Here is a 27,251-nt window from a genome sequence, read left to right as displayed (position 1 = left end):
CAATCAATTCAGGAAGAATTTTGAATCAGATCCATGTTCACAGATGACTTTTAAACCAATACTCAAAAAAACCATGAGAGAATATATTTTGTGTTTCATTTTTATTTTTCAGAGGATTTTTCCTTAAAATCCTGTTAGACTATTGAGTTCCAGCTTCTCCAGAAGAACAGAGGCAGCTACATCACTTATTCCAGGCTTGAAAACATTTTGCATGGCCATTGAGAAGTCCCTTAGGTAGTCCAACACTGATTTCAGCACAAAATCTTTTCACAATGCCAATATCAGGATACTTTGGAGCTGAAAAGCAAAGCCTTCAGTTAATCCAATTCTGCAAATACAAACAGCTTCCTGAATAAGTATTAGAGAGAGTATCTTCCTGGGCATGAGCTCTGGAGCCCACAGCTCTAAGTAGGGAAGGAAATGGGATAATAACTGACAGGAGAAAACTCTGCTACTTCCCAAATGTATACTTTTGTGGAAATTCAACCCCAACTTCCACCACTGCAACTCTTGAGAAGCAAGAAGGTATCTTAGAAAATATCAGTGCTAGAATAAAATTACAGATGTTAAACTGAAAGCATGCATAATAACTGGTAAACTGAAAGTATGCATAATAACTTAAATTTTATGAGCATGGGCCTAGATGTTGCAATTTTAACAGAATTATGCAGATTTGGTGCCCCCTGCTGTCTTTTACTACCAGAGTGACCCATGAAAAATATGAGTGATTAAACACACAGAACTGCACAAAACACCCCCAAAGGGCAAAGTAAGGCTGCTGATCAAAAAGGCACATTTAAACTAGAGTATGAGTTCACAGGCTGCTTTGGTGAAGCACCCAGGAGCCGAGAAGAGCAGAGCTCTGTGTTGGGAATGATCACAAGGAGGAAAAACATCGAGTGCACCATGGCCAACAGGAACCACACAGAGAGCTGAGCTTCAGCCTTGGCACATCTCCATTGCTTCAAACCAGGACCACAGAAAACACTCCGTTTTTTGTGGGGGTAAAACCACATGAAATCTCTGTGGTCTCTCTTTTCTTGCTCAACACTGGCTCTGCTATATTCCTGCCTCTCATCCCCAAACAGGAGAGTTTAAACAGACTCTAAATACTTTCGTATGATGGGAGCATCTCAAAGTGTCAAAAAGCACAAGTACCAGTGGTGCCCCCAGGTACACACTGGATGCATCTGCCAAGTTTGTGTTATCAACTGAGGTGTAAGACACGCTCCAGGAGCACACCCAGTACAGCAGGCTCCTGCATGGGACAAGCCCAGAGCCAACCTGAAGTACAACCCCTCCAAAACACTCAGCACTGCTGCTGTGGCAGCACAACCTGCTTCTCTCTCCAGACACACCTTCTTGGGCCACACTGTGTGCTAAAGGGACTGCAAATGAACTCACCTGATGAATCCCACTGCCTCAGAGGTGGCTGTCTCACCTCTCCATCCCCCTAGCTGTTTGTTGCCAGTCCAACCATTTCATAAGCCCCAGCAACCTTCTGGGTTCTTGCTTCTGGCTTAAAAAAGTAATCTCTTCCTCTTTTCCCCCCGCCAGGGCTGGTTTTCAGATGGGTCAGTTTATTGTATGGTCATGTGGGTGCCTGGTCTGATGTAAGAGGGGGAGGAATGTCCCTTTGGCAGCAGTACAGTCTCAGACCAAGTGAATCATGAAACTTGTGTCCTCAATCCAATACAGCTGTGAGGTGCCAATGGGTGCAATGGCTTGTCCAAACTAATGGAGCACATTTCCAGCTGGGTTGAAATCCTGCTGTAATCAATGGCTGAGATACTATATTGCTTTTAAAAATTTCTCTGTTGGTCTCTTGCCTGTTTTTCGCACTCCTATAAGAACACCACACAATGTAAGTGATGATGAAGCAAAACACCCTGCTCTATCTGAGCTGCTGCAGAGTGGCAGACAGGACTTTTCCAGGAAGAATATCTATCTAAGTAATTTCCTACTGCAAATCAACAGGCTATCAAGTGATGACTTTGTCTGCTTAAGCTCAAAGACATTTCTTTAAAGGGGCCTTCATTCAGTAGTCACAAATAATCAGTCAGTTACTTCCTCCCTTGTCTATCTATGCTTGAAGATGGGAAAAAAACCCAGAAAACAACAAAACAAACCAAACTAAAAAAAAATCTCCACAGAAAAAAGACAGTCCTGTCTTGCCACAACAGAGGTGCTCAGTGACTTGAGACTGGTGTCTGTATTCCTGAAATCAAGAGTGTTCATACAGCATTATGCTGTACTTCAAGCAGATGTGCAGCAGAGGATACTTCATCATTTCATATTCTCCTCAGGTTGGAAGGCTTTTAAGACTGACATTGAATCTGTGAGTCACTGACTGCTCTGGAAAGGCTTTCTGGTGAATAAGATGAAATTTCTGTCATTTGTAGTGCCTGAAAAGATTTTTTGACTTCAAGAGAAGAGAATTTATTCAGTTTCTGTAACACTTCTTTATACACACAAGTTTTAAATGGTCATTTTTAACTCTTGAACTCCTGTGAGTGAGATAGCATGGTCTGTATTACATCTGCTGTAGCAGTATTTAAACAAAAATCCTTAATAAAATCTTGCTCACTCCCACCATCTAGAAATCTTATTTTGTACTTCACACATTTTATTTTCATACCTCAGAATTCAAAACACCATAAGGCAGGAGTTTGGTCTGGTAACTATTAAATTAGTTGCACCCTGATACAAAATCAACTTGCTTACTATATCCTTTATATTTGTCAGTTTACTCAGTGATCTGGCTGCAGGGACTGTCCAAAATGTCCTCTATTCACCTCTTTTCAGTGTGAAACACAGCCACACACAGCCATGCCAGGGGTTGTGCAAGAAGAAGATTATGAGGGTGGATCCACTTGTTTTGATCTCCCGACAGAGCACTGTGGCTCACCCTGCTACCACCAAGCTTTGGGGCTGCTCCTGCAGTCACCTTCCTGCTCTTTTTCCACTCCTAAGCTCTCTTCTTTTCCCCCTTTCCTTGTTTCTCTCACTGAAATTAATAAATTACTGTGCATGTCTAGCAGCCACCACTCTCAAAGAGCCAGACTCAATGTTCATGAGAGCAATGAGCCAAATTTTAACTACTGAAATGAACTCGAGTGCTGGGAGAGCTGCTTTGACACAGAAGGGAGGCGTGCAGAGGATGAGTGTGGAGGTTTAAGTCAGATCTTATTATCACAAGACCTCAGGGCACTGGCTAATCAGCAGGGGTGTAGCTTTATTGGGAAAAGTGTCTTTTATGATATTCGTGTCTGTATCTGAAACATTCCATTTCAGTGAGACACCAGAGGCACTTCTGAGCCACTGGAGTGCAGCATCATAGCAATTAATAACAATTACTGGGAGACTCTTCCAGGGCATGCCAAGCCCCAGTGTGTGGGAAGGGGTAAAGCACATCACTACTCATGTCAAGCATGCTATTCCCAATGCAGAAACTAAGGTAAATATCAACATACATGGCAGACTTCTTTCTTCTCACAGCATGCTCTTTTTCCTGTAATCCAAGTATTGGGACACATTTCTTCCACCTACTACATATCTTTTACCTAAAAAAAGCAGATTTGCACACTCTGAGCTGTAGATTTCTCTTCATAGGATAACAAATCACTTTTAGGATAAAGAATCCAAAACAGGGAAACAAAAAACTCCTAACTCAGCTCACAGTATAAACAAAAGACTGCATTTACTCCACTTGTTGGACATCCTGCATAGAATAGGATGGCAAATTGCCCTAGGCTTTGTTTATGCTGGCTAGCAAAATATGCTATAAACAAAGCAGAAGACAAGCTGGTTTCTAACATGATTTGTCCAGTCTTTGAGGAATAAAACCGAATTTTTTAAAGCTAACCCAACACAATCAACCAGCCAACCTAGTGGAAGGACTGAAATGAGCTATGTATAATTCAAAAAACCAAAAGTAGGCATCAATGACCCAGAGTCAGAATTCAAGTCATTTGAGTATAGAGTAAACAGTGGAGGGACACCAAGCAAAACCAAATTTCTGCAAATCTATATTTCAGGGTTAGGTTAAAGAGCAAAAGATCTGCTCACCATATCCTTCTGGAGAGAAAACCAGGATTGAGCCATGTGTATATATATATATGTTAGTATATTAGTAAGCACCAGTATATACTCTTATGTTAGAACAACATTTTATCACGTACATTTATTCTTACCAGAAGCTGGAAGACAAAAGAACTCTTCATCCTGCAGTTAACAACAATGGGTGACAATCTGTTAGCAACAGAGTAAACAGTGCACTTTATCAAGCATTACTTCATTTTCACTCTCCTGTTTCCATCTCTTTGTGTCCTTGTAAAGACTGGAGCAGCAAATATGAAACAAAGACTACTAAATGTTACAGAATTACAAGTGATAACATCCAAACCCTGTTTTTTCATAATAAACAAGTTTAGCTCCAACATATGCAGTTATTTTAAGGTATTTTTATCCTGAACTTAGCATTTAAGGATTTAAAGACAATTAGATACTTCACCTTTTAAATATGATCCTATTAAATATGAAACACTGATGTTCATAAAAATAAAAAAAACCCAGTGTGAAATAGATAATATTGATGTTCGTGCAAAGTGATGCTGTAGCACAGCCATTCAGCTTGTCGTTTTTTGTGTATGTGTGTTTTGGTTCTCTCCCCACCCTGATACTGCTGGACTTGCCAGAATGTCTCATTTCTCCCTTTCTGGCTGCAGTTTCCCTGCATGAAGACTGGGTAGGGTAGAGCTAAATAAGGGTGGGAATACAGGTGTCACCCCAGGTCTGGATGAAGACAAGGCACACACTAGGAGCTGAAGAGCACTGCTGAGGCATGCAGTACAACCACAGCTAATGCAGCCAAGACAGCCTTAGGCAGCAAGTGACTTTGCAGCTCTGTCTAATCTCCAGGCTTAGAACTGGATGCCTTCTGACATTGCTCCTTTTGCTGTGTTAACTCTTCTTACCTGCAAGGAAAAGCTTCAGCAGTTTCCTGAGACATTCCCAAACAATAGTATAGTAATCTATTTATAATGGGCACTTGCTGTTTGGTCCACTGTAATTAGATATTCTGAATTTTGATGGCATTCCTTTATTTTAAACATGCCACCAAGAGTAAATATTTAATAATCAGTGATCCCTAAACAATAGAGTTTAATTTCTCATTTACCAGGTATATGGGAGTAAATCCATGTTCAGTGCTCTGTAATAAAACACAGCTCATAAAGTAATATTATGCTTTGGAATATAAATATGAGGCATTACACACAGCATATAACTTAATCATTCTTAACTCTGGCATAAATGGTTGGAGGTGAATGCCACCTAGATTAATACTAATTACACCTTGCACCTTTATGAACAGACTGGCTGAAGCACTTATCAGCCATGCACACAAGCAATTTGTTCTAAGCCACACAATGAGTCAGTGGCAAACAAAGGAGAGGAAACAGGGTTCCTTTATCTCCAAGACTTCTGAGCCAGCCAACAAGAAATAAAAGCCATTTCATATTTCATAGCTACTTTTTGTCAGTGTTTCACTGGAGTTATAATCTCAGCCTCACAATGTATTTAAAAGCTTTGTACAAGTAAATACATAAATATATGTATGTATAAATATATGTATGTATGTGTGTGTGTGTTTTAAATAGGGCAAAACATTAACTTAATGGAACAAAGCCTCACAATTCCTAAAAAAGCTTATATTTAGTACCTGTACACATTACCTAGGAAAAGAGTACTACTCTAAAAGCACACATTTATTGTATAAACCTCAGTATTTTGTGCAGTCTTTAGATTCACTGCAATCCTACTGTACTACATTTTTATACTTCTTTAAATAACCACTGGGTGTCACAGTTATCAACAGAAAATGCTTGGGGGACTTCTCCAGGTTCATTTCAATTGAGATTCATATCATCAGAGATAACACCTATTCCTATACTTGTAATGTTAATACCCGCTCCCATTTCAAGATGAGAAAATGGCTCCCTCAATTAAAAAAATAAAAAAAAAAAATTAAAAATCAGAGTTAATACAAACTGTGTTCTTTTAGAAAATATCAAAGTAGCATAATGGAGATTTACCTTTCAAATTTAGCCTACAGGTAAGATTTTGTCATACTGCACATTTGTGAAGTTCTCCACTGGAGTGGAATGAGGCAATTCTAGACTTCATGGACTGGAGGAAAAAGGCTTTCTCTTTCAAAAATTAAGTAACGTGAGAAACAATTATTTCCTCTCCACTTTGTAAGAATCCCATTCATATAAAATATTTTGGTATTATAAAATAGCACTATAGCTTTATGCTTCAGATCTCAGCTCTAGGAATCACACAACTAGCAGAAGAACGTGAGTTTTCTTAATTTAAAAGTAAGTTTATGGTCTGCATCACAGAAGAGAAAATGTGACCTCAGTGACTACTCAGGTTTGCAAACAACAGCTTAGAATCACACAAACTGCTCTGTGTCTTTGTTCAGTTGTCAGTCCCAAGGTAACAAAGCACTGTTCTTTGGGAACCCTGGAATCATCCCAACTGGTACAAGCCTCTATGCAATGGGGAAAGTGGCCCTAAGCTGTTGGAAGGACACTGAGGAGATGGCTAAGAACTACTTCCTCCCCACAGTCCTTTGCAGTTTCATGTTAATATCCCCAGTTCTGTATCCCCGGTTGGCCCATTGCCTCTCCACCCTTTTCCCCTTATATGTACGTTCCTAGAACATTCTCCCTTCCCTGATCACCCATTGGCCCCATTTTGCTGCAGTGCCCCACCCCTTTTATCCTATTGGCTGTCATCCTTTGCCCCACCCCTGGGCCCTCAGCCCATTGGCCCTGATGCTCTGTTCCACCCCCTTGTCCCCCATATTTAAACTTGGACCCTCCACCAGTCATTGTCCTTGGGCCCTTCACTTTTGACTGGGATGAATCAGCTCTGTGGAACCCCATACAGACCCTTCTCCTTCATTTGTTGTTCGGATTATCTGGAGCGTGTGGCTTTGTTTTCCCCTGTGAGTGAGCCTGTGCCATTGAAGCGGCCTTCCTCCTTTACTGAAGACACTTTTGCAGGGTTGTGGCACTTCACCACCACTTCATGCCACATCACTGTTCACCCTACAAAATCCCAGTGAGATGAGGATTTCACCCACTAAGGTGTGTGCCTCACACCTGGAGAACTGGAGAGCTGCTCCGTGCTTCCACAGCATGGGCAGCACCAAGTAAACCAAGCACCAAGTAAACTTGATTATTTTAGAAACTGTGTCACCACATCTGTGACCCAAATGATTCATGAGGAAAGGCTGGCATGGCTGGGACACTTGGGAGAAGACAGAGTGGACAGCCAAAGGATTGGTGCTCCTACGTGCTTAGGAATGTCTGCAGGACACTTGGGAAGCCTCTGTTGTACCCATGCTAAGGAATATTGGTCTGGAGCAGATGCTCAGAGCAGTCAGCGATTCATGTTTGGGTTAATTCTGGACAACAGAGTTTTGGGGATTTCTGCCAGGACCTGTAAGATGGGAAGAAGGAAGGAGGAAGGTTTATCTATTTCATGGATATGGATATCTTGGAATATGACTTTTAAGGACTGAATTAAGGAGTGTGGGTCAGTTACCAGCTGCCACATTTCTCATTCCCTACTTTTTCTTACTTAGGGATTCTGAGTTAAAAAATGGAGACAACTAAAAATGGAAGCAGAGAACTAACCTAGTCCCTGAAAATCAGGCTCCTGGCCACAGTTCAGGTGATGGGTGAGGGATGCAGGCTGAGACATGGGCAGGTGAGACAGAAATGCCAAACAGGCACTGTCATGAGAGATGTGCAACACATGGCAGGCACCAGCCTCTCTCTCAAGCACTATGTTTAGGGCCTCAGATTGCCTTAAGCAAATCACCCTGCCCTGCCCAGAATTTTCTAACTCCTCCATTTCAGCCACTTGCTGCCTGAGCAGCTAAAATGACTGTCTCAGCCAGAAATGTGAATTTTTTCTTTTTTTTTTTTTTCCTTTAATCTATATTCATCCAAGTCCAGCTGCACAGAAAAAGGCACATGCAGAAGAATGCAAGCATTATCTAATATATAAAAGAAGGATGCAGAGAGGAAGAGAATTAAGCTGTTCTTCATGCCCAGCATGGCATGATAAAAAGTAATGGGTGTGAACTGCAGGTGGGAGTTTTAGATTAGACATTAGAAATGGCTTCTTTTAACAGTAGGCATAATAAGGACTTGAATAGATGGCTTGAGGAGGCTGCAAAGGATTTCAAAAACAGATTAGACGAACATTTATCAGGAATCATATTGGTATACATGTTTGCTGACTGGAGCAAGGAATGGATTGGTTAAAGTCCATTTCAGTTCTGTTTTCCTCTGATTTTTTGATCCAAAGATGCCTAATGACCTATTTTCTTGCTAGGGATTGGTCTCAAACAAATCTCACAATCTTAAAAACTTGCCAGTAAAATAATAAGAAGGACTTCTTAAAAAATAAACTTAGTCAAAAAGCCCTCCCACTCTGCAACACATTCAATTACAAAGCTGAATAGACAGTAAAATACTGAAAGCATTAGCAGCACTGCTAACACCATGGCAATAATTCAGCAAGTGATTTGAAATCCCATTTCTTTTGACCAGCTCTTTGCCACTTGTACCTTTCTGTCCTTCTTGGCACCCCAACACAATACATAATTTTCTAAATTACTTGAGCTTTTCTGCACACTTTCATTAACATAGCAGGTGCAGTTATTTAGACCCTTAATGTCCTAGCAGTAGTGGAATTTGGGAGTGACCCCACTGCAAATTAACAGTTCAGACACAAGAGGTGAATGGCGCTTTAAAATACAGCTGGAAATCTTCCACTGTACCCAAACAGGACTTGGTCCAAGGTCCTTGTCTGAAAGCTGCCCTCTTAACACAAGTCACTTGAGTTGGAGGAGAAAAGCATTACAGATTAATTCTGGTTTGTGGAGAAAAGAGGCTCTTTTCTTCCAGCTGAAGTTAAAAACTGCCAGCAAACATCAGCGACCTATTTGGAAATTTTGGACTGACTCCTCATGTGATTTGACCATGGACTTTTTCTCCACTTTCTATTGTATTATTTCTATGAAGTCAGTCACTAAAAGCTTCTCTGAGTCAAATCCATTCTTTCTGCTCTTTTCCTTCACACTACTGTAGGCCACTATTTGCCTTTCCCATTCCTGTCACTTCTCATCAGTAACTTCCCTTCCAATAGTTTGAAAGACCGATAACAATGTTAAGAATAAACCTGCAAGGGAATTGCCCCTATCCAACCTGTTCTGTCCATGTTACCTTTCAATTTTTGTCTCCTCTTTCTAAACTGTAAGTTTGCAAGGGCATGGATATATATAAATTCAAACTAAATACCTACAAAAGTAGGGCTCACTTTGCCTGGGCCTGCTGGGGTTACTGGTACATTAATGGTTAAAGAGATTACATTTATGTATTGTAAATAATGCAATGTAATGTAATGTCAAATTGTGGTTACTGCTGCATACCTCAGGAAACAGAGAAAATAACCTCCAGGAATTCTTCTTGAAATATTACAAAAAATTATGAAACAAAGGAGATGCAAAAAAAGGACAGTGATAAATCATATAGAGAATGTGCTGGTCACATGCCAAACCACACTGACAATTACTGAATACAGAACTGGCCATGGAGTGGGGTCCCACAGCGTGTGTTTGGTAATTGCATCACCTGTGATACATATCCTGAGTAACTTTGGTTGAACCTCCTACCTTATTACTCCTGTAACCCTATAGTTAAATGCAGGATATGGCTGCACAGCTCAGCACAGCACTCCTACCTACTGACTCCAAAACAAGATGCTGCAGAGGTGTGTCACCAGGGCGCTCCACCCCGGATAATGAGCGCAGCAGCCGGCTGGGAAGGCGGGCTGAGGTGGGACACCTGCATCTTCCACAGCCCCAGCCCACAGCCCAGTGTCCCTCTGGGAGTGGGAATGAGGAACAGGACGATCATTAGACCTATCTCACTTCAAAGACTTTAAGAAACAGCCTTTTGATGTCTATGTAGCACACACGGATGTAAAGATAAGATCTGCTTCTCTTTTAACTGAGAGACCTCTCTAAGTCAGATTCCAGTCCTTCTTGTTCACAACCACCCAAATTGCTCTTCTTTTACAGAGCTACAATGTGATCAGAAGTCACAGCAAATTGAGTGTTACATTGTTGTTGATTAATTACATCATTAAACGCATCCCAATTTGTTTTAGTGGACCCTATGTGGCACAGAAAATGTGCACTGAAGCCAGCAGAGCCTACACCAGTGTAAGCCAGTCTTAAAACAATGTAAATCTCATTTAGGTAAACAAAGAACAGGCCAAATATATCATCTACCTAAATTTATAAAAATAGCAGTCTATGCCAAATATTACTTGGGTTAATGAGTCATACCCAGTGAACCTCATTCTGATCTTCCTTGTTCTTCCTCACATAAAACTTCTGCAGTGTAAAGAGAGCAGGATTAGGCCAAACAATTCCATGAGCTCATTAGCTTCACACCACAAACACAAATCAGACACGCGTGAGAATAAAGAGCCAGTTTGGCAAGATACCATGATGCCAAGTCAGGTCAGTCAGGTTATAATAATTTTTAATTAACACTCTTCCAAGTTTCAGTGTTATTTATTTGCATGCCAGTGTCACTCAGAACAATACAATCCTCTTTCCTCCCTATGAAAACATTGGAAAAAACTGAAAGAAGAATTTTCTGCCTGATCTGGACAAAGAGAAATCCAATGTAATGACAAATAAAAATTATAGGTGAACTTGAAAACCCTTAACAAAAACATCTCTAGAGATAAGAAGACTGATATCAGTCTGACATCCACTGATAAAAAACCAAAAATCATAAATCAGCACAGGTTGTACACCAGAGAAGACATGATTTCTACTGTTCTATCTATTTTTGATTATGTTTATCCAAGCAGCAAAAATTCCCCATCTCAGAGGCTTTATATTGCCTTGCCCCTGAAAATGCTCCTTTTTAAAATATCATTTGTGTTATTCCCTATGGAATACAAAGGTCCAGTGTAAAATTCAGTAGGTTGAGCATTCCAGAAAGTTTTATTTTAAAAAATTAATATTTTTATTATGTCTTGAAAATGCTTGATAGTGCAATAACTGTGCAATATTATTCATCAAGACTCATTTCAAAAGCCTAGTCATGGAAGCAGTTGCTGACAATCTGAATCTGCCTCAATTTATTGTCTTCTAGTTGAAAAAAATCAAGACTGAGTATCCATAGGCTTTGTTTCATATATTAAATTATTTATAATTTAAATTAATGTTTATATGTATTCATGTGATATAGGTACAATGATAAAAAAACATTAAAAGTGTTGAAGGGTAAAGCTAAAATTTCTATTCCTACAACAAACTTCAGAACATATGTGAAGAAGCATGGTCTTATTTTTCACAAAATATTTGCAATGTGTTTCATTATTAATATTTTGTTAATATTGATAAAACACACACATTTAATACATTATAAAAGTAAGATGTAGAGTAATTTGTTAGTTCTGTGTAGAAGACAGATTAAGGATGTTTTAGTATCAAATAACTCATTAAGATTTCAGGGAAGTCATAATGTGTTTATACCAGACAATTTGGGATATCTGCATGGTCAAACTTTAACAATGAAGTAGATTATCTAAAGTCCCTTCTCAGTGTTGAAATAAATCTATCAAAATGCTGTTGAAGAAGGCATGCACGCATGTGTTATGGGGTACTTGAGCTTATAAAATACAAAAATTAATATGAAAAATGAATGTGTTTAGTGAACAAAAGTTCCTATTTTAGAGTTTTGTTAAAAAGGCTTTATTTTCAAGATGGGATACTTGTATTTCTTTTTTATTTTTACAAAAGATAAGAGATGGTGGGAAGGAAGAAGCTGCTGGCAGTTCTGTATACACAGAATGCTTACTGCATTTAATCAGGAAAGTTTTTAAGCTTTCCCCTTGCTTTTTGTTCCTCTGATAATATTTCCATAATAATTTTAATAGTGTATATATTTTTATAACTAATTAAGCCTCAGTGACTACCCTTTACTATCGAATGAACTGCACATAGGCTCTAGTTGGGCCCAGGAGTCACAAGACAGATACCCTGAGGAGTCAAGAGGATGGAGAGCTCTGGGAGCAGCTTCAAGATAAGATGTGGTAGGTCTAGACCCTCAGAAATGCCCAAAGGTCATCCTTGGATCCTTCCTGCTAACATCCTTGGAGACCTTCTGTTTCTTCAGGTGTTCTGTCAATACTGGCCTGAGCATCCCTGTGTGGCTGGTTTCCTCCCACAGCTGGGTTTAGGAGCCATTGTGACCAAGAAGGGGTGTGATGGCACAGCTCTGCAATCCATGAGCCACAGGCTGGCTTCCCATAACACAGGAGTAAATGCTGCATTGCCACAGCTCACTGGGCTGTCCATGGCACATTGGCATCTCTCAGCCAATATGACACTCTCTGGATTTCCAAATTTACAATCACAGTGGTAGAATGTAGGCCAGAATTCACCTCTTTTAACTCTGCTCAGCTACAAGTTAGTGATGTACTCTAACATCTCTGGGCTAGGCTCCTGCAGTGTCACTGCAAGACATCAGAAAGTGGCACATCCCATCCTATGATAAGGATCTGGGATGAATCACCTCTGTGGCTGCCTTCACCTCTCCAGAGGAAGCCTAGAAAAATAGCTTGGGCTAACTACTTAACTTAGAGATGTACAAAGTCAGGCTAGATTAATGCCATGGACTGTGTTTTTCAAAAAGAAAGTTCTATCAAGGTTTTCCTGCTAACACTGTTGTTACAATAACAGCAAAGCAGATTTATCAAGCTACCTACTTTGCATTTCTGTCAATGCTCCTGGCAAAATGAAATTAGCTCTGTTCAGCTGTGTCTTTGGCACTGCAAATCTTTGGCAGGAGACTCCTAACAACACATGGGTATTCTTTTAGCTTCAGGGAGAGGAGTCTTTGTCTTTTAGGACAGAAAACTTGAGCTCATTTCAGGATGCATTTGTAACATTTTGAGAGGCCATGGTGTGTAATATAATTAGTTATTTTGAGGTGACAGATTTGTTATAATTCATAAAACCAGGTTCCAAATGTGAAAAAACAGTAAACAGTACTGCCCACAGAAGTAATGTCTATGCATGCACTGAAATATTTAAAAGTCCAAGCCCTTGATGCTAATTTTAGGAAACTTCCCTTCCTCCTTCCAGCTGGAACTATTTCCCACCATGCCTCCCAGCACTGACAGTTTCCAGCAGGACACACTCCCCTCTCAAATGTGGCATTCTGAAGAAGTGCTGTTAAATCAGAGTTACTGACAAAGAAGGTGTTGGTATTTATAGAAAATGAGGAACTACCTTGGAAATTCTACAGATGTAATTGTGTCTATTGTATCAACTTGTCCTGCTGGATAAAAATAGGAATGACAATATCTAGGGTGTCCTGCCCATTAGTCCAACTGGTGATGAGTAATGTAGCCAAATGCATGTCAGTAAATCCTACCTACCACACCATGCTTCAGAAACCCTCTTGGCACTCTTCTTTAAGAGAAAAGCCATGAAACCGTAAAGGTTTCATCTGCATGTATTTGAAATTATTAATGTTATTTATGAGGCAGATTCAAATAAGGTATATTAGTTCCTCCAAATATGTCTTAGCAAAAAATTATCTCTGCCTACATTCCACAGATTGTACCTTCTTCAAAAAACCCTCAAGTATTATAGAAAATTTCATGAATGTTACATTTTCGATTGGAGAAATCATGTTGGTTTAGTACAAAAGGCCAAAACACATTAGTCAAAGACAAAAAACTGACACTCTGATACTAAGAGCCTTTGGAAAAGGACCTGAAGAAACTCATCTGGAAATCAAAATAAATCAAAATAAAGGTTATTGGATCACATGGATTTGACAGCTTACTGCCTGATGTTAGCCTCAGACAGAACTTGCGTCTTGCATGAGTGTCCTCCTGAAAGCCTGAGTGACCAGACTGCAGTACCATGCAATACTCTCACCCACTCCTGCATCTCAGGCCAGTCTAGTTCTACAACAACACCCTTTTTCAAGCATGCAGGAAAAGCATTTTTGTGCTGGACTAGTGGTGGTGTCTTGGGTTCTTTACCAGGGTAGGTATTTGAAACTTCCTGAGGTCTTAAGTCTGAGAGTAAGTGCCAGAGCTGATGTACCAGAAAACATTAGATGAAGAGGTGAAGACTTTTTACTACAGAAATGTATGGAGCCACACAAAGGAATCTTTTCTCTAATTTTGTGGCTCTTTATTTCTGATGTAAATGCTATGCACCAACAAGGAAGGAGGAGTTTGTACAGGAAATAGTATTTTAAGTAAAAGTACAGTTACAAGAAAAAGTAATGATTTCCCTTAAAATAAGGGGGACTTAAATAGTGCAATGACACTCTTGTGACACAAGCCTTTCATCTCTTGCCCAAAGTAAGGAGGGTCTGGTTCACTTGCTTTTTTAACCATGGACTTGGAAAACCATATATTCCTGATTAAGAAGGGGAAAAAATTAGTAAGTAATCCCAGGGCTCCAAGGAGCTATTCACAAACTTAATGTTAAGATGTAATCTTCTGGTGATTACATAATAATTTCCCCTCTGCCCATTCCAAAGTGTATATGAGATACTACAGTCTGCATGCCTGGTCTTGAATGTTTACTTCCAGGTGTGAGAGCTCATTGCAGTTGCTTAGAGAAAGGCCAAGTATACATGTCATTCTGGGAGAGACAGGACCTAATTCCAAGGATAGGCAATAGAAGGTGGCGTGTCACCTCACTCAGGGTTAGGCTGTGGGAGCCATGTGGGAGTTGGCAGACACAATTAACAAGCCTGAAATAACAATTGCCTTGAGAGCCAGCACAAAATAAAAGGCAGGGGAGCAGCCCTCAAGTAGGAAAAGTAAAATAACTAAAATAATAGCAGGACAAATCTAATCTCACATAAAAACACCAATAACCCATCTGAGACCTGGACATGAAATCGACACGCTGATATTAAGGAACACAGACCATAAGAAACAACAAGCTTGGAAACCTCCAGGGAATAAAATCAGTGATGGGCTTTTCTGTGGAATATCTGCCAGCTCCTGCTGCACACAGGGGTCAGAAGGGGATTTCATAAGTGTTAGAGTGAACATTTACACCTATCAAGATGTGGAGAATAAAAAAAGAAAAATCCAAGCACGCTGTTATTGTCCATTGCAATCCACTGACATGGTGGCCTACTGTCTTTTCAAATCCTGGCTACACATAACTTCTGAATATACCTGAAGATGCCTTATACATCACAGGATACACAGATAGATTATGCAAGGTGATATCTAGGATAGTCCCAGACAGATAAACCCTGCATGCAAAGCAAGTCTGACATGTCAGATTCACAGCATATGCAATATTGTCTCTTGCTCAGAGAAGCTGCACAGTAAATACCAATCTGTCAGCACTCCCCTTGCACATGCATGTTTTATCTGTCCTTGCAGGGAAGTCTGAGTTCTCCCAATGCACTGCATCCTGCACATCCAGAAAGACACCTGTGGCAACAGAAATACAGGGGAAGCTGTTCCATGTATGCTCTTCCTATGAGAAATTGCACTGGCCATGTAATAACATGACCCACCCTGTGTCAAACAGGACGTTCTGTACCACACGGGATCCTCGGCCCTTTCTGACATTTATTTTTGTGACCACACCACGCTGTGCTTACCCAGGAGAGTGCAGAGGTCAACATCAGTGTATGCACATGAATTTGGTGGACAGAAGACACTGTGTGATTACCTAATATTTAATTAGGCTGCAACAATAGCACCAGGCAAGCACAGCTACAAAGCAACATGATGGCTGCACTAAAGCTTTGGGATATGATATCAGTAACCCCTGAGTCGTGATGATTATCCAGTCACCAATACTGTTCCTCCCCTAACACAAGGATAGTCTTGTAGAAAGTATATTTATAATCACATAAAAATTAAAGTTGGGCAAGATATTTTGCATATCTGGTTCAACCTTGTGCTCCCTCCACAGCTATCTTCAAAGATAAACTAGATTGCTCAAAGTATTTTCCTGTCTAGTTTTGTTTCCAAGGATGGAAAATCCACAGCCACTCAGGGAAAGTGTTCTACTTGACCACTCTCACTTTGAACTTTTGTTTTCTTACACACAATTGGAGTATCTCTGAGTGCAGCATCTCACTATTTCTTGTCCTGCTAGTGACCATCTCAGAGAGAAGCCTTGTGCCATCTTCCCTATAATTCTCTCTGGGAAGGTGAACATTGTAATTAGATCCTGCTGTGGCAGAATTCACCTCCTCACACAGCATGTGCTGCAGCTCCTACCACCTCAGCAGCCTCTGCTGTTCCCAAACTGGACAGTGTGTATACAGTGTGGCCTCACCAGTGCTGTTCACAAAGCTTGTACCTGCTGGGTATATGGATAATGCAGCCCTGCAGGTGTTGAAATCCCATGAGGAACTTCTTTTGTCCACCAGGATGGCCAGGTCCTTTTCTGCTGGGCTACTTCCAAGCCAGCTGGTTCTCAGCCTGTAGCATCCTATGAGGTTAGTCTGTCTCACATTCAGGACTTTGCCCTTGTCTGTGTTGACCAACACAAGGCTCTCCCTGGCTCGTTCCTGCAGCTTGGCAAGCCTGCTCTGACTGGTGGCCTCCTGTGTATCAACAGATCTCCCCAGTTTGGCAAGGAAATCAGCTGAAAACTTGCTGAGGGTGCACTCTGTACCACCCCCTGTGCAGTGACCTTGTCAAACAAGACTTGCTCCAGTATTGATCCCTGACCCCTGCTAACAGGGCATCAGTCAAGACTGCAAACCATTGAGACACAACCTTCAAGCCTGGGGGTACAGCTAGTTTTTCACACACACAGTCTGCCCACCCCACCCCCATCTCCTCAGTTATAAGGTTATTGAGGAAGTCCACCAGAAGCCCTCATAAAGATAAGCTTGAATGGCATCCTGCTTTCCCTGTCCTCACTGAGCCCAAAGTCAGTGACACTGGGTCAGACAGAACTGAACTTAAATGTGTAATACTAGCCTTTGTTCAGTCACCTGCAGTCTTTTAAATGCCATGGACTTTCAAATGTCACAGGGTGTGAGCACAAAATAAAACTGGCCAGCTCCCTTAACACTCAAATTAGTGTCATGTGGTCCAGTGGACTTGTACATGCCCTGTTTACAGAGTGGACTTTCTGTGGGTAGTTCCCCTCCTCTGCCCAAACCCTGCACCACCCACAGAAGCTTGGGAGATGTGGAAAGGCTTTTTCCCAGCAAAGTCCAAGATGAAAGAGTTCTCTTCTTCTTCCTTGACCTTTATGGCCCAGTTTGATCATCCAGTTCTGCAGCAGGCCCACATTTTCCCTAGTCTTGCTTTTGCTGCCAGTTCACCTGTAGAAGTTCTTTATGTTGCCCTTCATGTCCTTCAGTTGCAACTCCAGCCAGGTTTTGGCTTCCCATATTCCACTCCTCTAGAGAAATACTGACCATCCTCCTCTGCATGAAGTGATGGAACCTCAGACCAGTATAATTGGCTTACTAAGTGCTGAATGACTTCTAGAAATGCTGCTTATCTTTCATCCCTATCTTGTTTTTTGGAAGTTGCAAGCATATCCAGGTGCCTGTTCAAGCATTTATTTAGCTGATACTGTAGAAAGTGCAACTGTTCTAAATTATTCTTTCTTTGTTCTTTGTTGTTGGTTGGTTTTTTTCCAGTAACCTCAAATTTGGTACAGAAGAAAAGGGAAAGTATACACACCTGATAGTGAATCAAACAATTAATTTCCTTCAGCATGCAGCTTTGACTGCTAATCCATCTCTCGAGGATTTTCTCTAATATTTTGTATTATTATAGCTCTGCTGAAGCAGCCTCACATGGTTATTATCAAATAACCCAGGCCCTTAATGAGAGTTCCTTCCTATTATTCAGATCTGGACTATGTGCTCCATCCTCCTCCCAAAAAATAACAACAAAAAAAAAAAGGTGGGGGGAGGGGGGAAATAAGTAAAAAACCTCCAAAACCTAAATTAGCCAAAGTTTATTACTTCTAGCCAGCTCATAAACAATAAATTCAAGGATTTTTTCTGACTTTCCAGACATAGAAAGTTGAAGTGTTTCTTGCTTTTCAAGCATTTTTATTTAGTCTAGAATGTCCAAAGACAGGTTTCTTATATTTAAGAAATACCATTAGTTCAAAATATTCTACATTGGTAATTTCATTGGTTGCTTTTGACAGGGAGTGATTGGTCTCTCCAGTTTTGTAAACTATCACAATAAATAAGAAGTATTTCTGCAACATTTTTCCTATTAAAGATGTGAATCTACACAATAGGAAGTTGTCTGAATTACAATAGAGTCAGAACTGTACATATCCTGCACAGTTATGTATGGCACCTCTGCTTCAGTAACATGGCTGGTACTACAACTACATTTAAGGTTGTCAAATTTCTCTTCAAAATTCCTCTTCTGGGTGTTTATAAGTTTGTAATTTTTTTATAGCTGAATTGTTGCATTAATTCTCTACTATTGGGAACTTTAAATATGCCCGAATATGATGAACTCACACTTCTGATATAATAAGAGTCATCTGTCACAAGTCAGACATGTTTTGTATTTACCAATTGACTCTCTAATTGCTCAAAAAGCTGCACACTTATTTGGATTATTAAATTTGCCCTCTCTCATCTGGCTGCAGAATAGAATCAGATCCAAATCAGGGCTTAGCTGATGAAAAACCGACGAAGCATGGTGCCATTACCCCTTTCACAATTCTCTTTTTTCCTGTGACTGTGCCAGCCCCAGACCTGTCTTCCAAAATCCCCTTCTGGTGACTAAGGAAAGCCCAAGAGAAGTAAAAACCACCTCTACAACTAGGAAAGCCATAGGTGACAAAGGACTGCAGGAGCAGATGGTGGGAAGGGGTTTTACCATCCCCTTCCCCTGGACACTGAGGCACAGGGCAGGAAAGAATGATGAGCAACTTCACTTTCCTGAAAACCTAGTCTTAATCTTTAAAATTCACTTTCAGGTGCCTTCACAGGGTCTGTGCTGCCCTCTGTAACTGTTTCTGTCATCTTTACCCAAGTCCTTCAATTACAGATCCAGTGATGGCATCTGGGGAAGATCGAGACAGAACTCAAGAATGCTGAAAACACACAACAATGAGAATATATACAGCAGTGAAGTGGCTAAAACACAAGCCTTGTGCTCTCCAGCAATGGCTGGTGAGCTAAAAAATCAAAATCAACATTCTCCTCTCTGGAAGACCAGTGTTGAATTTAACCCTACAGCCACACCTGGGCAGAGGTCAGGGACAAAGCTCTTTCCAACCTCTCCCTCTAGCCTAAGAGTGCTTTGGCTGTTATCAGCCAAATATCTTTTGCAGCCTCTAAATAGGGCCAAGATATCTACTTCAGCTGGCCAGGCCTCCATGAGGTCTCATCCCCTTCTCTGGTTTCACTCCTTTTGTGCATTTTGTCCCTCCATGGAGCTCTCCACTGGTCTTGTGGTTTCCCTCAGCTGGACTTTTTCAAAGCTCCATTCAAAACAAAGCACTGTTGTTCAAACTTGCTAGTTTGACCTAAGCCAGTACTCCTAAAACCTCAGCTTCTGAAGGGGAAGATAATTAGATATTAACCTCAGCTTTCAATAAAGAAAAAAAAAAGTTTTGTTATTTCCCTTTGGGTTTTGGAGAAAAGTTCGAGCATACCAAAGATAAAAATTCTAGGCTCTAAATCAAATAACATAAAACATATTATTTCAAGATGCTATTTTTAAAGACCAAGATTTCACTCATCTCATGACTCTTGACCAGAGGCTTGGCTTAGGATTCGAGTTTGCCTTCCACCACACAGGAAGGTTAGCAGGGAGAAACCAAGGGGCAGATACTGGGACCCTTACAATTCCCACTGTCTTCTGACAGCCTGTCCTGACAAATGTGCCCCAGCTCTCAACATCCCTGTAAGGTCTACAGCAGAATTGCCATTTCCCCACTTTTTCCGTGCAAAGACTACAAAAGACAAGGCCATCAGCGGGTGTGAAACCTTTCCATAACCAACCTGTGCAACACCAGGATGCAACTTCATTAAGAATTTTGCTTTTTTGAAAACCCTCAAACACAGAATCATAGAATCAGGGATGGAGTGACCTTAAAGCCCATCCTGTTCCAAACACCCCTGCCATGGGCTGGGACACCTTCCACTAGACCAGGTTGCTCAAAGCCCCGTCCAACCTGGCTTTGGACACCTCCAGGGCTGGGCATCCAAACCTCGCTGGGCAACCTGTGCCAGTGTCTCCAAAGAACTTCTCCTGCGCACCCAACCTAATTTTCCCCTCCAAACGGCATCAGGAAACTCCTGAGGCCGGAAATCACCCGGTCACCTCCAGGGTGTCACAGGGACAGCCGGTCCCACCGGGACACGTCGGGGCAGCGGGCGCCCACCGCACCTGCTGCCCTGTGCCCTGTCCGCCAGCCCGGCGCCGCCAGGCGCGGGCACACCCCGGGCACATGCCCGGGACCCCCGGGAACCCCCCGGGAACGCCCCGGGCACCGCGGCCCGGCCCCCGCAGCGCCGCGGGACCCCGCGCGGGCGGGCGGCGGCCCGGGCGGTGCCGTTGGGGCGTCCCCGTCCCCCCCGCGGGCCGGCCCGCCACCGCCCCCCGGCAGCCGTGGGGCCGTGCCCACCGCGGCCCCGGGCGGCGGAAGTGTGTGTAGGGGGCAGTGCAGGAATTTCCTGTGACGTCCCGGCCCGGACTCCATTAGGTGCAGCTGGGCTGAGAGGAGACAAACCCGGCGGGCAGCGAGCGGAGCGGGCCGGGCGCCTGGGGCTGCCGGGCGGGGGCTCAGGGCAGCGGCGGCCGCCATCGCCAGAGGGAGCCCCGAGCGGGCGGCGGCGCTGCCTCCGGGACCCCCGGCGGGCGCAGGGCCCCGCTCCGCCTCCCCTCGCCCCCGCCGCCTCCCCCTCCTCGCCCCCCCGGCTTCCCACCACGGCCGCTCTCGGCGAGGAAACTCTGGCCTCCGCTTCCTCCTCCTCCGACTCGGACACCGGCGGAGCCTCCCCGCCCCCGCGGAAGAAAGCCCGGGCCTCCCCGGCGGCGGCGGTGGAGGGAGCAGGAGAGCCCGGGGCTTCCGCGGGCAGAGCAGGCCTCACCTCGTCCCAGTCCCCCTCGGTGCCCGCCGGGCTCGCCCCCGCCGCCGCCCCGCTCAGAGGCAGCAGCAGCAGCAGCGGCGGCATCGCCAGCAGCGCCATGCAGGCCAACGGGGCGGGAGGGGGCCAGCAGCAGCAGCAGCCGCCGCCGCAGGGCCCGGAGCTGGGCTGCCTGGGCGCCCAGAACGGCGAGGCCTCGGCGGGCACGGCCGCCGGCGAGCAGCTGGCCCACGCCAACGGGCTGCTGCCCTCGGCCAACAGCGGCGGCCCCGGCGGCGGCGGCAGCCCCGGCGGGCTCGGCGTCAACAACGGGGTGCCCGCCGCCGGGGGGCCCGGCCCGGCCGCCGCCGAGCTGGGGGGCAGCGGCGGCGGCAGCGCCCTGAAGAAGAAGAAGCGGCTCTCGCAGTCCGACGAGGACGTGATCCGGCTGATCGGGCAGCACCTCCACGGGCTGGGGCTCAAGTAAGTGGCCGCGGTGGGCGAGGGGCAGCGCGCCCGGGGCGGGGGGCAGGCTCCTTCCTTCCTTCCTTCCTTGTTTTTGTGCGGCGCCCTGAGCGCAGGGACCCCCGGGGCCGGGGCAGCCCCGCTCGCCCGCCCCGCCGCCCTCCGCTCCGTCCGCGGGGAGGGTCCGGCGCGGGGTCCCCGTGGAGGATGGGCAGCCCGGAGCGGGGAGGAGGGGACGGCGAGGTGGCCCCGGCGGGGGGGTTGGTGGCCAAAGCCGCCCCATCGCTGCCCGGTGGTGTCCAGCGAGGGGAGAGCAGTGCCCGGCTGCCAGGCAGAGCATTGGGGCAGGCCCGCTCCCGGAAAAATGGAGCCGGAGCTGTGTTTTCCAAGCCCGTGCCGGTGTCTAGCGGAGGGACAGGACAGGAGCTTGCCCTGCCAGGGATGGCAATATGGAAGTCGAGTTGCACACCGATAAGGGTAGATCAATACCAATGTGTTAGTGAGGGAGAAGTTATCTGGTAAACATAATGGAGCCCGCAGCTGGGCGTGGGGGGGCGGCTTTTCGCAGATGAGCTCCAAGATTTGGCTTGTCAGCTCGGAGGAAGCGACACAAAGTAAACTGCCACTTAAGCAGCCTGCTTGGTTTCGCTCTGGAAACCTTTGGCCCTCTAAATGGTGAAGGCCTCTCTAGATTTGTGCTGGACACGTGTTTTTGCTAATAATCTTACTCGTAAACAAGAAATGAGAATGTTGGCCCGTTCTTAAAAACAGAATAGGCAAAATAATTTCCCAGTGGAATAGGGGATGTGTTAAGTATTTAATCATAACACTTTGTGAGTAAAGCTAAAGCTAGCCAGTATGTTTTGGAAGGAGGGTAGAGAAGACCTGCAAAGTGCTTATGTAGCCACAAAAGAAACCTTCAAAACACTGCAGAATGGGTCAGCTGTGAAGAACATATTCTATAAAATAAATTGCCTCTGACACAAGAGGCAAGTTTACAGCAGCAGACAACTCGTGACTATTCATAGACACCACAGTAAATAAGCTATTTTTAGTGTAAAAGGGGGAGGGCTACAGGTTCCTGAGTTTGTTTATTTTTTCTTAAGGAGCCAGTCTTTCAAGAAGTGATGAAGAAGTAAAAATTAGGCCTGTGCCAGATGTTGTAGCTCTCCTTGTTCTTGTAGGGGGGAGGTAGGGAGGGGGCAGGGGATGGCAGCCAGTAGCTAATAGCTTTCTAGACTGTATCTTCCTTCATGAAGTTTATCTTCTGTGCAGGGCTGGCTGTTTGTGGTGGCTGGTAAGTCACGTACTTTATGGTACTTCAGCAAAGCTTTCAAGCTCCTTGACAACTTAGGTAGAGGTGGCTTTTTTACATATCTCAGGCAACTGAGATGATCATCTCGAACAAGCATCTGAATCTGGTCATCATGTTCTTGTTTTATTAAAGTGACTTTAAAGTATGGTAAACTGTTATCATGGCAGGCGGTGTATTTGTGAGGGTGAAACTGGTCGGGTTTTTTTACACTGTATCTCTCCTGCAGCCAGACTGTTGATCTCCTCATGCAAGAGTCAGGATGTCGTTTAGAACATCCTTCAGCTACCAAATTCCGCAATCATGTCATGGAAGGAGAATGGGATAAGGTAACGTAGGGCTTATAGGACTGTATTAACCACTGTTGAAATTTATAGTATCTATGAGACAATTCAAAATTCATCCTCCTTATATACTTTTTTTTTTTTTCTTATACTGATTTCTGCAGGCTGAGAACGACCTGAATGAACTTAAGGCCTTAGTGCATTCTCCGCATGCAATTGTGGTAAGAGGCACACTTGAACTCTTTCAGAGCTGTATAGTTGGACTACTTGTAGTGGTGTAGTCTTTAACTATGGAGTTGATTGTCCATAGTTCTTGTTTTCTCTTTTTTTTTTTTTTACTTTAAGATGCTTGCATGCTATCTCAAACATCATACTAATCTGAACTTCTTTTATTCTGTTGTAGAATGTGAGATAGGCAGCCCAAAAGTATTGAGGCTAAGATTTGGTGTACTGAATGTTAACACTCTATTAAGCATACCTAACTGATAAAATATAAATCCTGTCACAGTCCTAAAATAGGTCAGTTTCTGTAGAAACTGCCTATGTTGAATACTAATTTCAACCTTGAAATGCTTCTTAGAATCATCCTGTTTATAGGAGTTAGGCTTTCTTGAGGGAAGAGAAGTTTAGAAATAAAATGCACTAGTACTAATGTGGAGTTGGCATTGTATAGCACATTACAAGAATATAGAGGCTGCTATAGACCATGAACAATACTGTTGCTTTTCCAGATGGCTTTTAGAGAGAAAATGCATTTGTATTGCTGTTTGTGATTTTATTTAGAGCTTTTTCTCTTTGGGTTGCTTTTTTTTTTTTTTTTTTTTTTTTTTTTTTAAAAAGATAAACCTAGAAATAGAAGGTTGGTGGATCCTGTGACTTGACAAATACAATATGTGTTGTTATGATTTCAGTTGCTTTGAGTAAAGTGTTTCTTGTTTTGATTTTTGGATCTCAAGATAAAAATCATCACTTGGCTCTTCCAGGAGCTTGTTCTCTTGTGTTTAAGCATTTATTTTAATGAGATGAAGTTATAACAGCTATGGTCACTTAGGAAGCAAACAGTATCAAGGCTTTTTGAAGTTTCTGTGACTGTAAACAATGAGGAATCAGCTGATGGCTGCTTAGTTCCACTTCTAGCTGATTCATTTGTTGTCAAGACAATTTCCTGTCTGGTGGGGGAGGGAGAGAAAGAGGGAACAGGAAATGAAGTAGGAAAAACAGATGTTTAGCAAAACATCAGAGGGTACTTGACAAAAGTTTACATTTGGTTCTATTAATTTGGTCAAAGCTTAGCACCTTTAGTTAGTCCAGTAGTTCACTTTCTCTTTTGTCAAAGATCTGAAGGAGTTGAGAATATTGTGTGCAGCTTTCAATAGTTGGTGCAGCCTGAAAGTATGGAATTGCCATATGGGAATATGAATGGTCATTTGAAACAAATTTTCTCATGTTTTCTCATGTTTCTGAAGTTACAAAGTTTGTCTGTAGTATTAAAGTGTTTTGCATGTCAGTGAGTCAAGAGGTTTAATTGAGGTATCAACATTGTACTTTTTTGAGAATTCAGTTTGAGAAAAAAGAATGTTTTCCTTCTGTTCTGAAAGGCTCCAAGAGCATTATTTAGTATTGATGTCTTAACTGGTTCTGTAAAGCTTGGTGGAGTAAAAATACTTGTTTTAGACTGAACTTTACCTGAACCAATGTTAACTGTTTTCTTTTAAAGTTGATCTCCTTTATATAAACTTGATATAATTTAAAACAGGTAACAGTTTTGAATGTCTCACACGTGTAGGACAGCATTATTTGCAAGGATAAGTTGAGCTTGTGTGTGTTCTGCTGTGTGCACAGAGTCTCCTCCTCCCTCCCTGTCCAGCTTTTGTGCACATGGTTGAGGTTTTGGGTGGGTGTCAGTGCTGTCAGCAGCTGGGAAGCTGGAGAAAGATCATTACAGGTGAGGAGGGATGCTTTGTGCTCTGTAGGTATTCCCCACTGCAGTGAAGTCAGAGCTAATGAAGGTGATAAATGTCTGGATCAGGAAAAGTCCAAACAGGGTGCTGCTGCAGGTAGCTCTTTAAAAATAGAAAATTGGATATTGAGTTTCCTGAGTTGTGACTCACACTGTGTGACTAGATGTTTTAGAAATGTGTGCATACAAGAAGAATGGGTACCTAAAAATCTAGATGACACAGAGTATTTAACTAAGTAGGGTGTGTGTTTTGTGGTTTGTTTTTGGTTTGTGGTTTGGGTGGGTTTGTTGTTTTTTTGTTTTGGTTTTTTTTTTTTTTTTCCTTGTAGTTAATATGACCTGGACAAAATAACCAGGATACATAGTTGCTTTTGAAATGTCTGGTCAGTGAGGGGAAAGGCATGTGTGTTTTTAAAATCCTGCTCACATTTAATTTCCTGATTTCTGCGAAGTGCTTTAAGGTCTACAGGTGAAAACACTAAATGTGACATGGCTGATGTCAGTTTTTAAAGCTTTGATGCAGTGTGTTGATATGGGGGGAGGAGGGTGTGGCAGCACATGGGACAGTTTGCTATTTCTATTTGTGTCAACACAACTGAGTGCTGTACAGTATGTGATTAGTCATGTTTATTTTTCCAGCATATAAGATACAGCTGTCTTAGAAATTCTGTAGGAAAACTTGATAATTTAATCAAGCATGATGTTTTTCCTTGAGGAACAGTTAGAAAACACCAACTTCAAGCCACCCTGAGGTTCTGCTTACTTTGGGGCTACTCAAACATGTGATGGCATCTGTCTTGGGTACTTAATTGCACCTAGGAAGAAACTTGGGATTATTCTTCTATAGTTGTCTAGAAAATACCTTCAAATTGTTCTCTTTACTTATTCCAGAGGTATACAGCCTGCAGCAGGCAATACAATCTAAAAAGTGAGTTAAATATTATCATTTGAGTGAAGTGCTCCACCTGCCTGCATGATGTCCCTCTTGCTACCAGCATTAAGGACAGTTCCCTACTGGAGTTAATTACTCCCTGTGTGGAAGGACTTGGTATGGTTGAAGCCTCATTAAATTCCTTGCTGAATTCTGTAGAGCAGAATGTTTTCTGCCCTTTACATATCAGGGCATTTAAGTTTTGGATTGTTTTTAAGTCCTTTCATCAGTGTTTTACAAAACTATCAAAGTAAAAGACTACAGGATAAAGAAAACTGTGCTCTTAGTCCTGCAGGCTGTAAGTAGATAGCTACTGTGTTGAGTTTGTTTTGAAACATCTGCTGATAATTTCACCATGTATTTTAGTTACCTATTTAATTTCAAAGAGCAGTTGTTTCAACAATGTTTACTTATTTTGCACTCCTAGTACATTAATAAAACTGTTGTGGAGCTTGTTAAAATACACAGGCTGAAAATAACACCAAAATCTAGACCTAAACTTAGGTTATTTTGCATTTTGCTCATTAAACTTCTGAAGATTCACTTCTGGTTACAATTACTGATAAGAATGGCCCAATTTCTTGCCTGTGGCAGTCTGTTTGTCCTGTTCCTTTCACAGTTTTGTTTGCTGAGGTTTTCACCTTTGGTTATGTGGTGATGTGAGTTATGGTACATGCCAGACTTCCTAGAATTTAGGATTCTGGAAGGGGCCTTCCTAACACTTAGGACAAGGAAGGATTACAGTACTAAACACTGATGTTAGTAATCAAAGACTGTAGTTTGAAGAAAGGAAAATGCTAATAGTGCGTTCCTTGAAACAAACAAACAAAACCCTGTAAATCTGTTAACTCTTAGTGTTGCCCCAGGGTAATCAGAGTTAAATTTACACTTAAATAATAGCTTGTAGAAACAACAAAGTAATGCACTTTATCCTTTTCCTTTCTGTAGAGGTGAAAGACAGGATGAGGTAGTAATAACTAAACAAAACCAGCCAGACTGCAGTGCTGACACTTGGATTGGACTTTTCCAAGGGTCCTTCAGGGTGAGGAATCTTGGCTATAATATAAGCAATGGTTGTGTCTGAATTTTAAATTGTTCAGCAGTAATGAGT

At 42.7% G+C, this 27,251-nt stretch overlaps 1 protein-coding gene and 1 long non-coding RNA gene across 4 annotated transcripts in view; one reads left to right on the top strand and one right to left on the bottom strand.

Moving 5' to 3' along the window:
* Positions 1 to 94: 94 nt before the first annotated feature.
* Positions 95 to 19,981, bottom strand: LOC306798644. The gene is made up of 3 exons (XR_013773423.1): positions 12,148 to 19,981; positions 4,194 to 4,224; positions 95 to 297 (listed from the first exon to the last, which is right to left on the bottom strand). It is a non-coding gene; the product is annotated as an uncharacterized lncRNA (long non-coding RNA).
* Positions 19,982 to 20,845: 864 nt separating this feature from the next.
* Positions 20,846 to 27,251, top strand: part of WDR26 (WD repeat domain 26) — a 28,101-nt gene continuing 21,695 nt past the window's right edge. For 2 of the 3 annotated variants that reach the window (XR_013773262.1, XM_079297775.1), the window contains exons 1-3: positions 20,846 to 21,671; positions 23,195 to 23,294; positions 23,414 to 23,470. Coding sequence is in view for 2 of the 3 variants with exons in the window: in XM_079297775.1 (XP_079153901.1) it covers positions 21,310 to 21,671; positions 23,195 to 23,294; positions 23,414 to 23,470 (519 nt within the window). In the remaining variant the exon portion in view is untranslated. Of the gene's footprint in view, positions 21,672 to 22,891; positions 22,951 to 23,194; positions 23,295 to 23,413; positions 23,471 to 27,251 lie in introns of those variants that run through there. The other variant, XM_079297776.1, reaches the window with a different exon arrangement.

The sequence above is a fragment of the Erithacus rubecula genome (assembly GCF_903797595.1).
Source record: "Erithacus rubecula genome assembly, chromosome: 2".
Classification (NCBI taxonomy): Eukaryota; Metazoa; Chordata; class Aves; order Passeriformes; family Muscicapidae; genus Erithacus; species Erithacus rubecula.
Note: the sequence above shows the minus strand (reverse complement) of the source record. Positions and strands in the feature narration are given on the sequence as shown.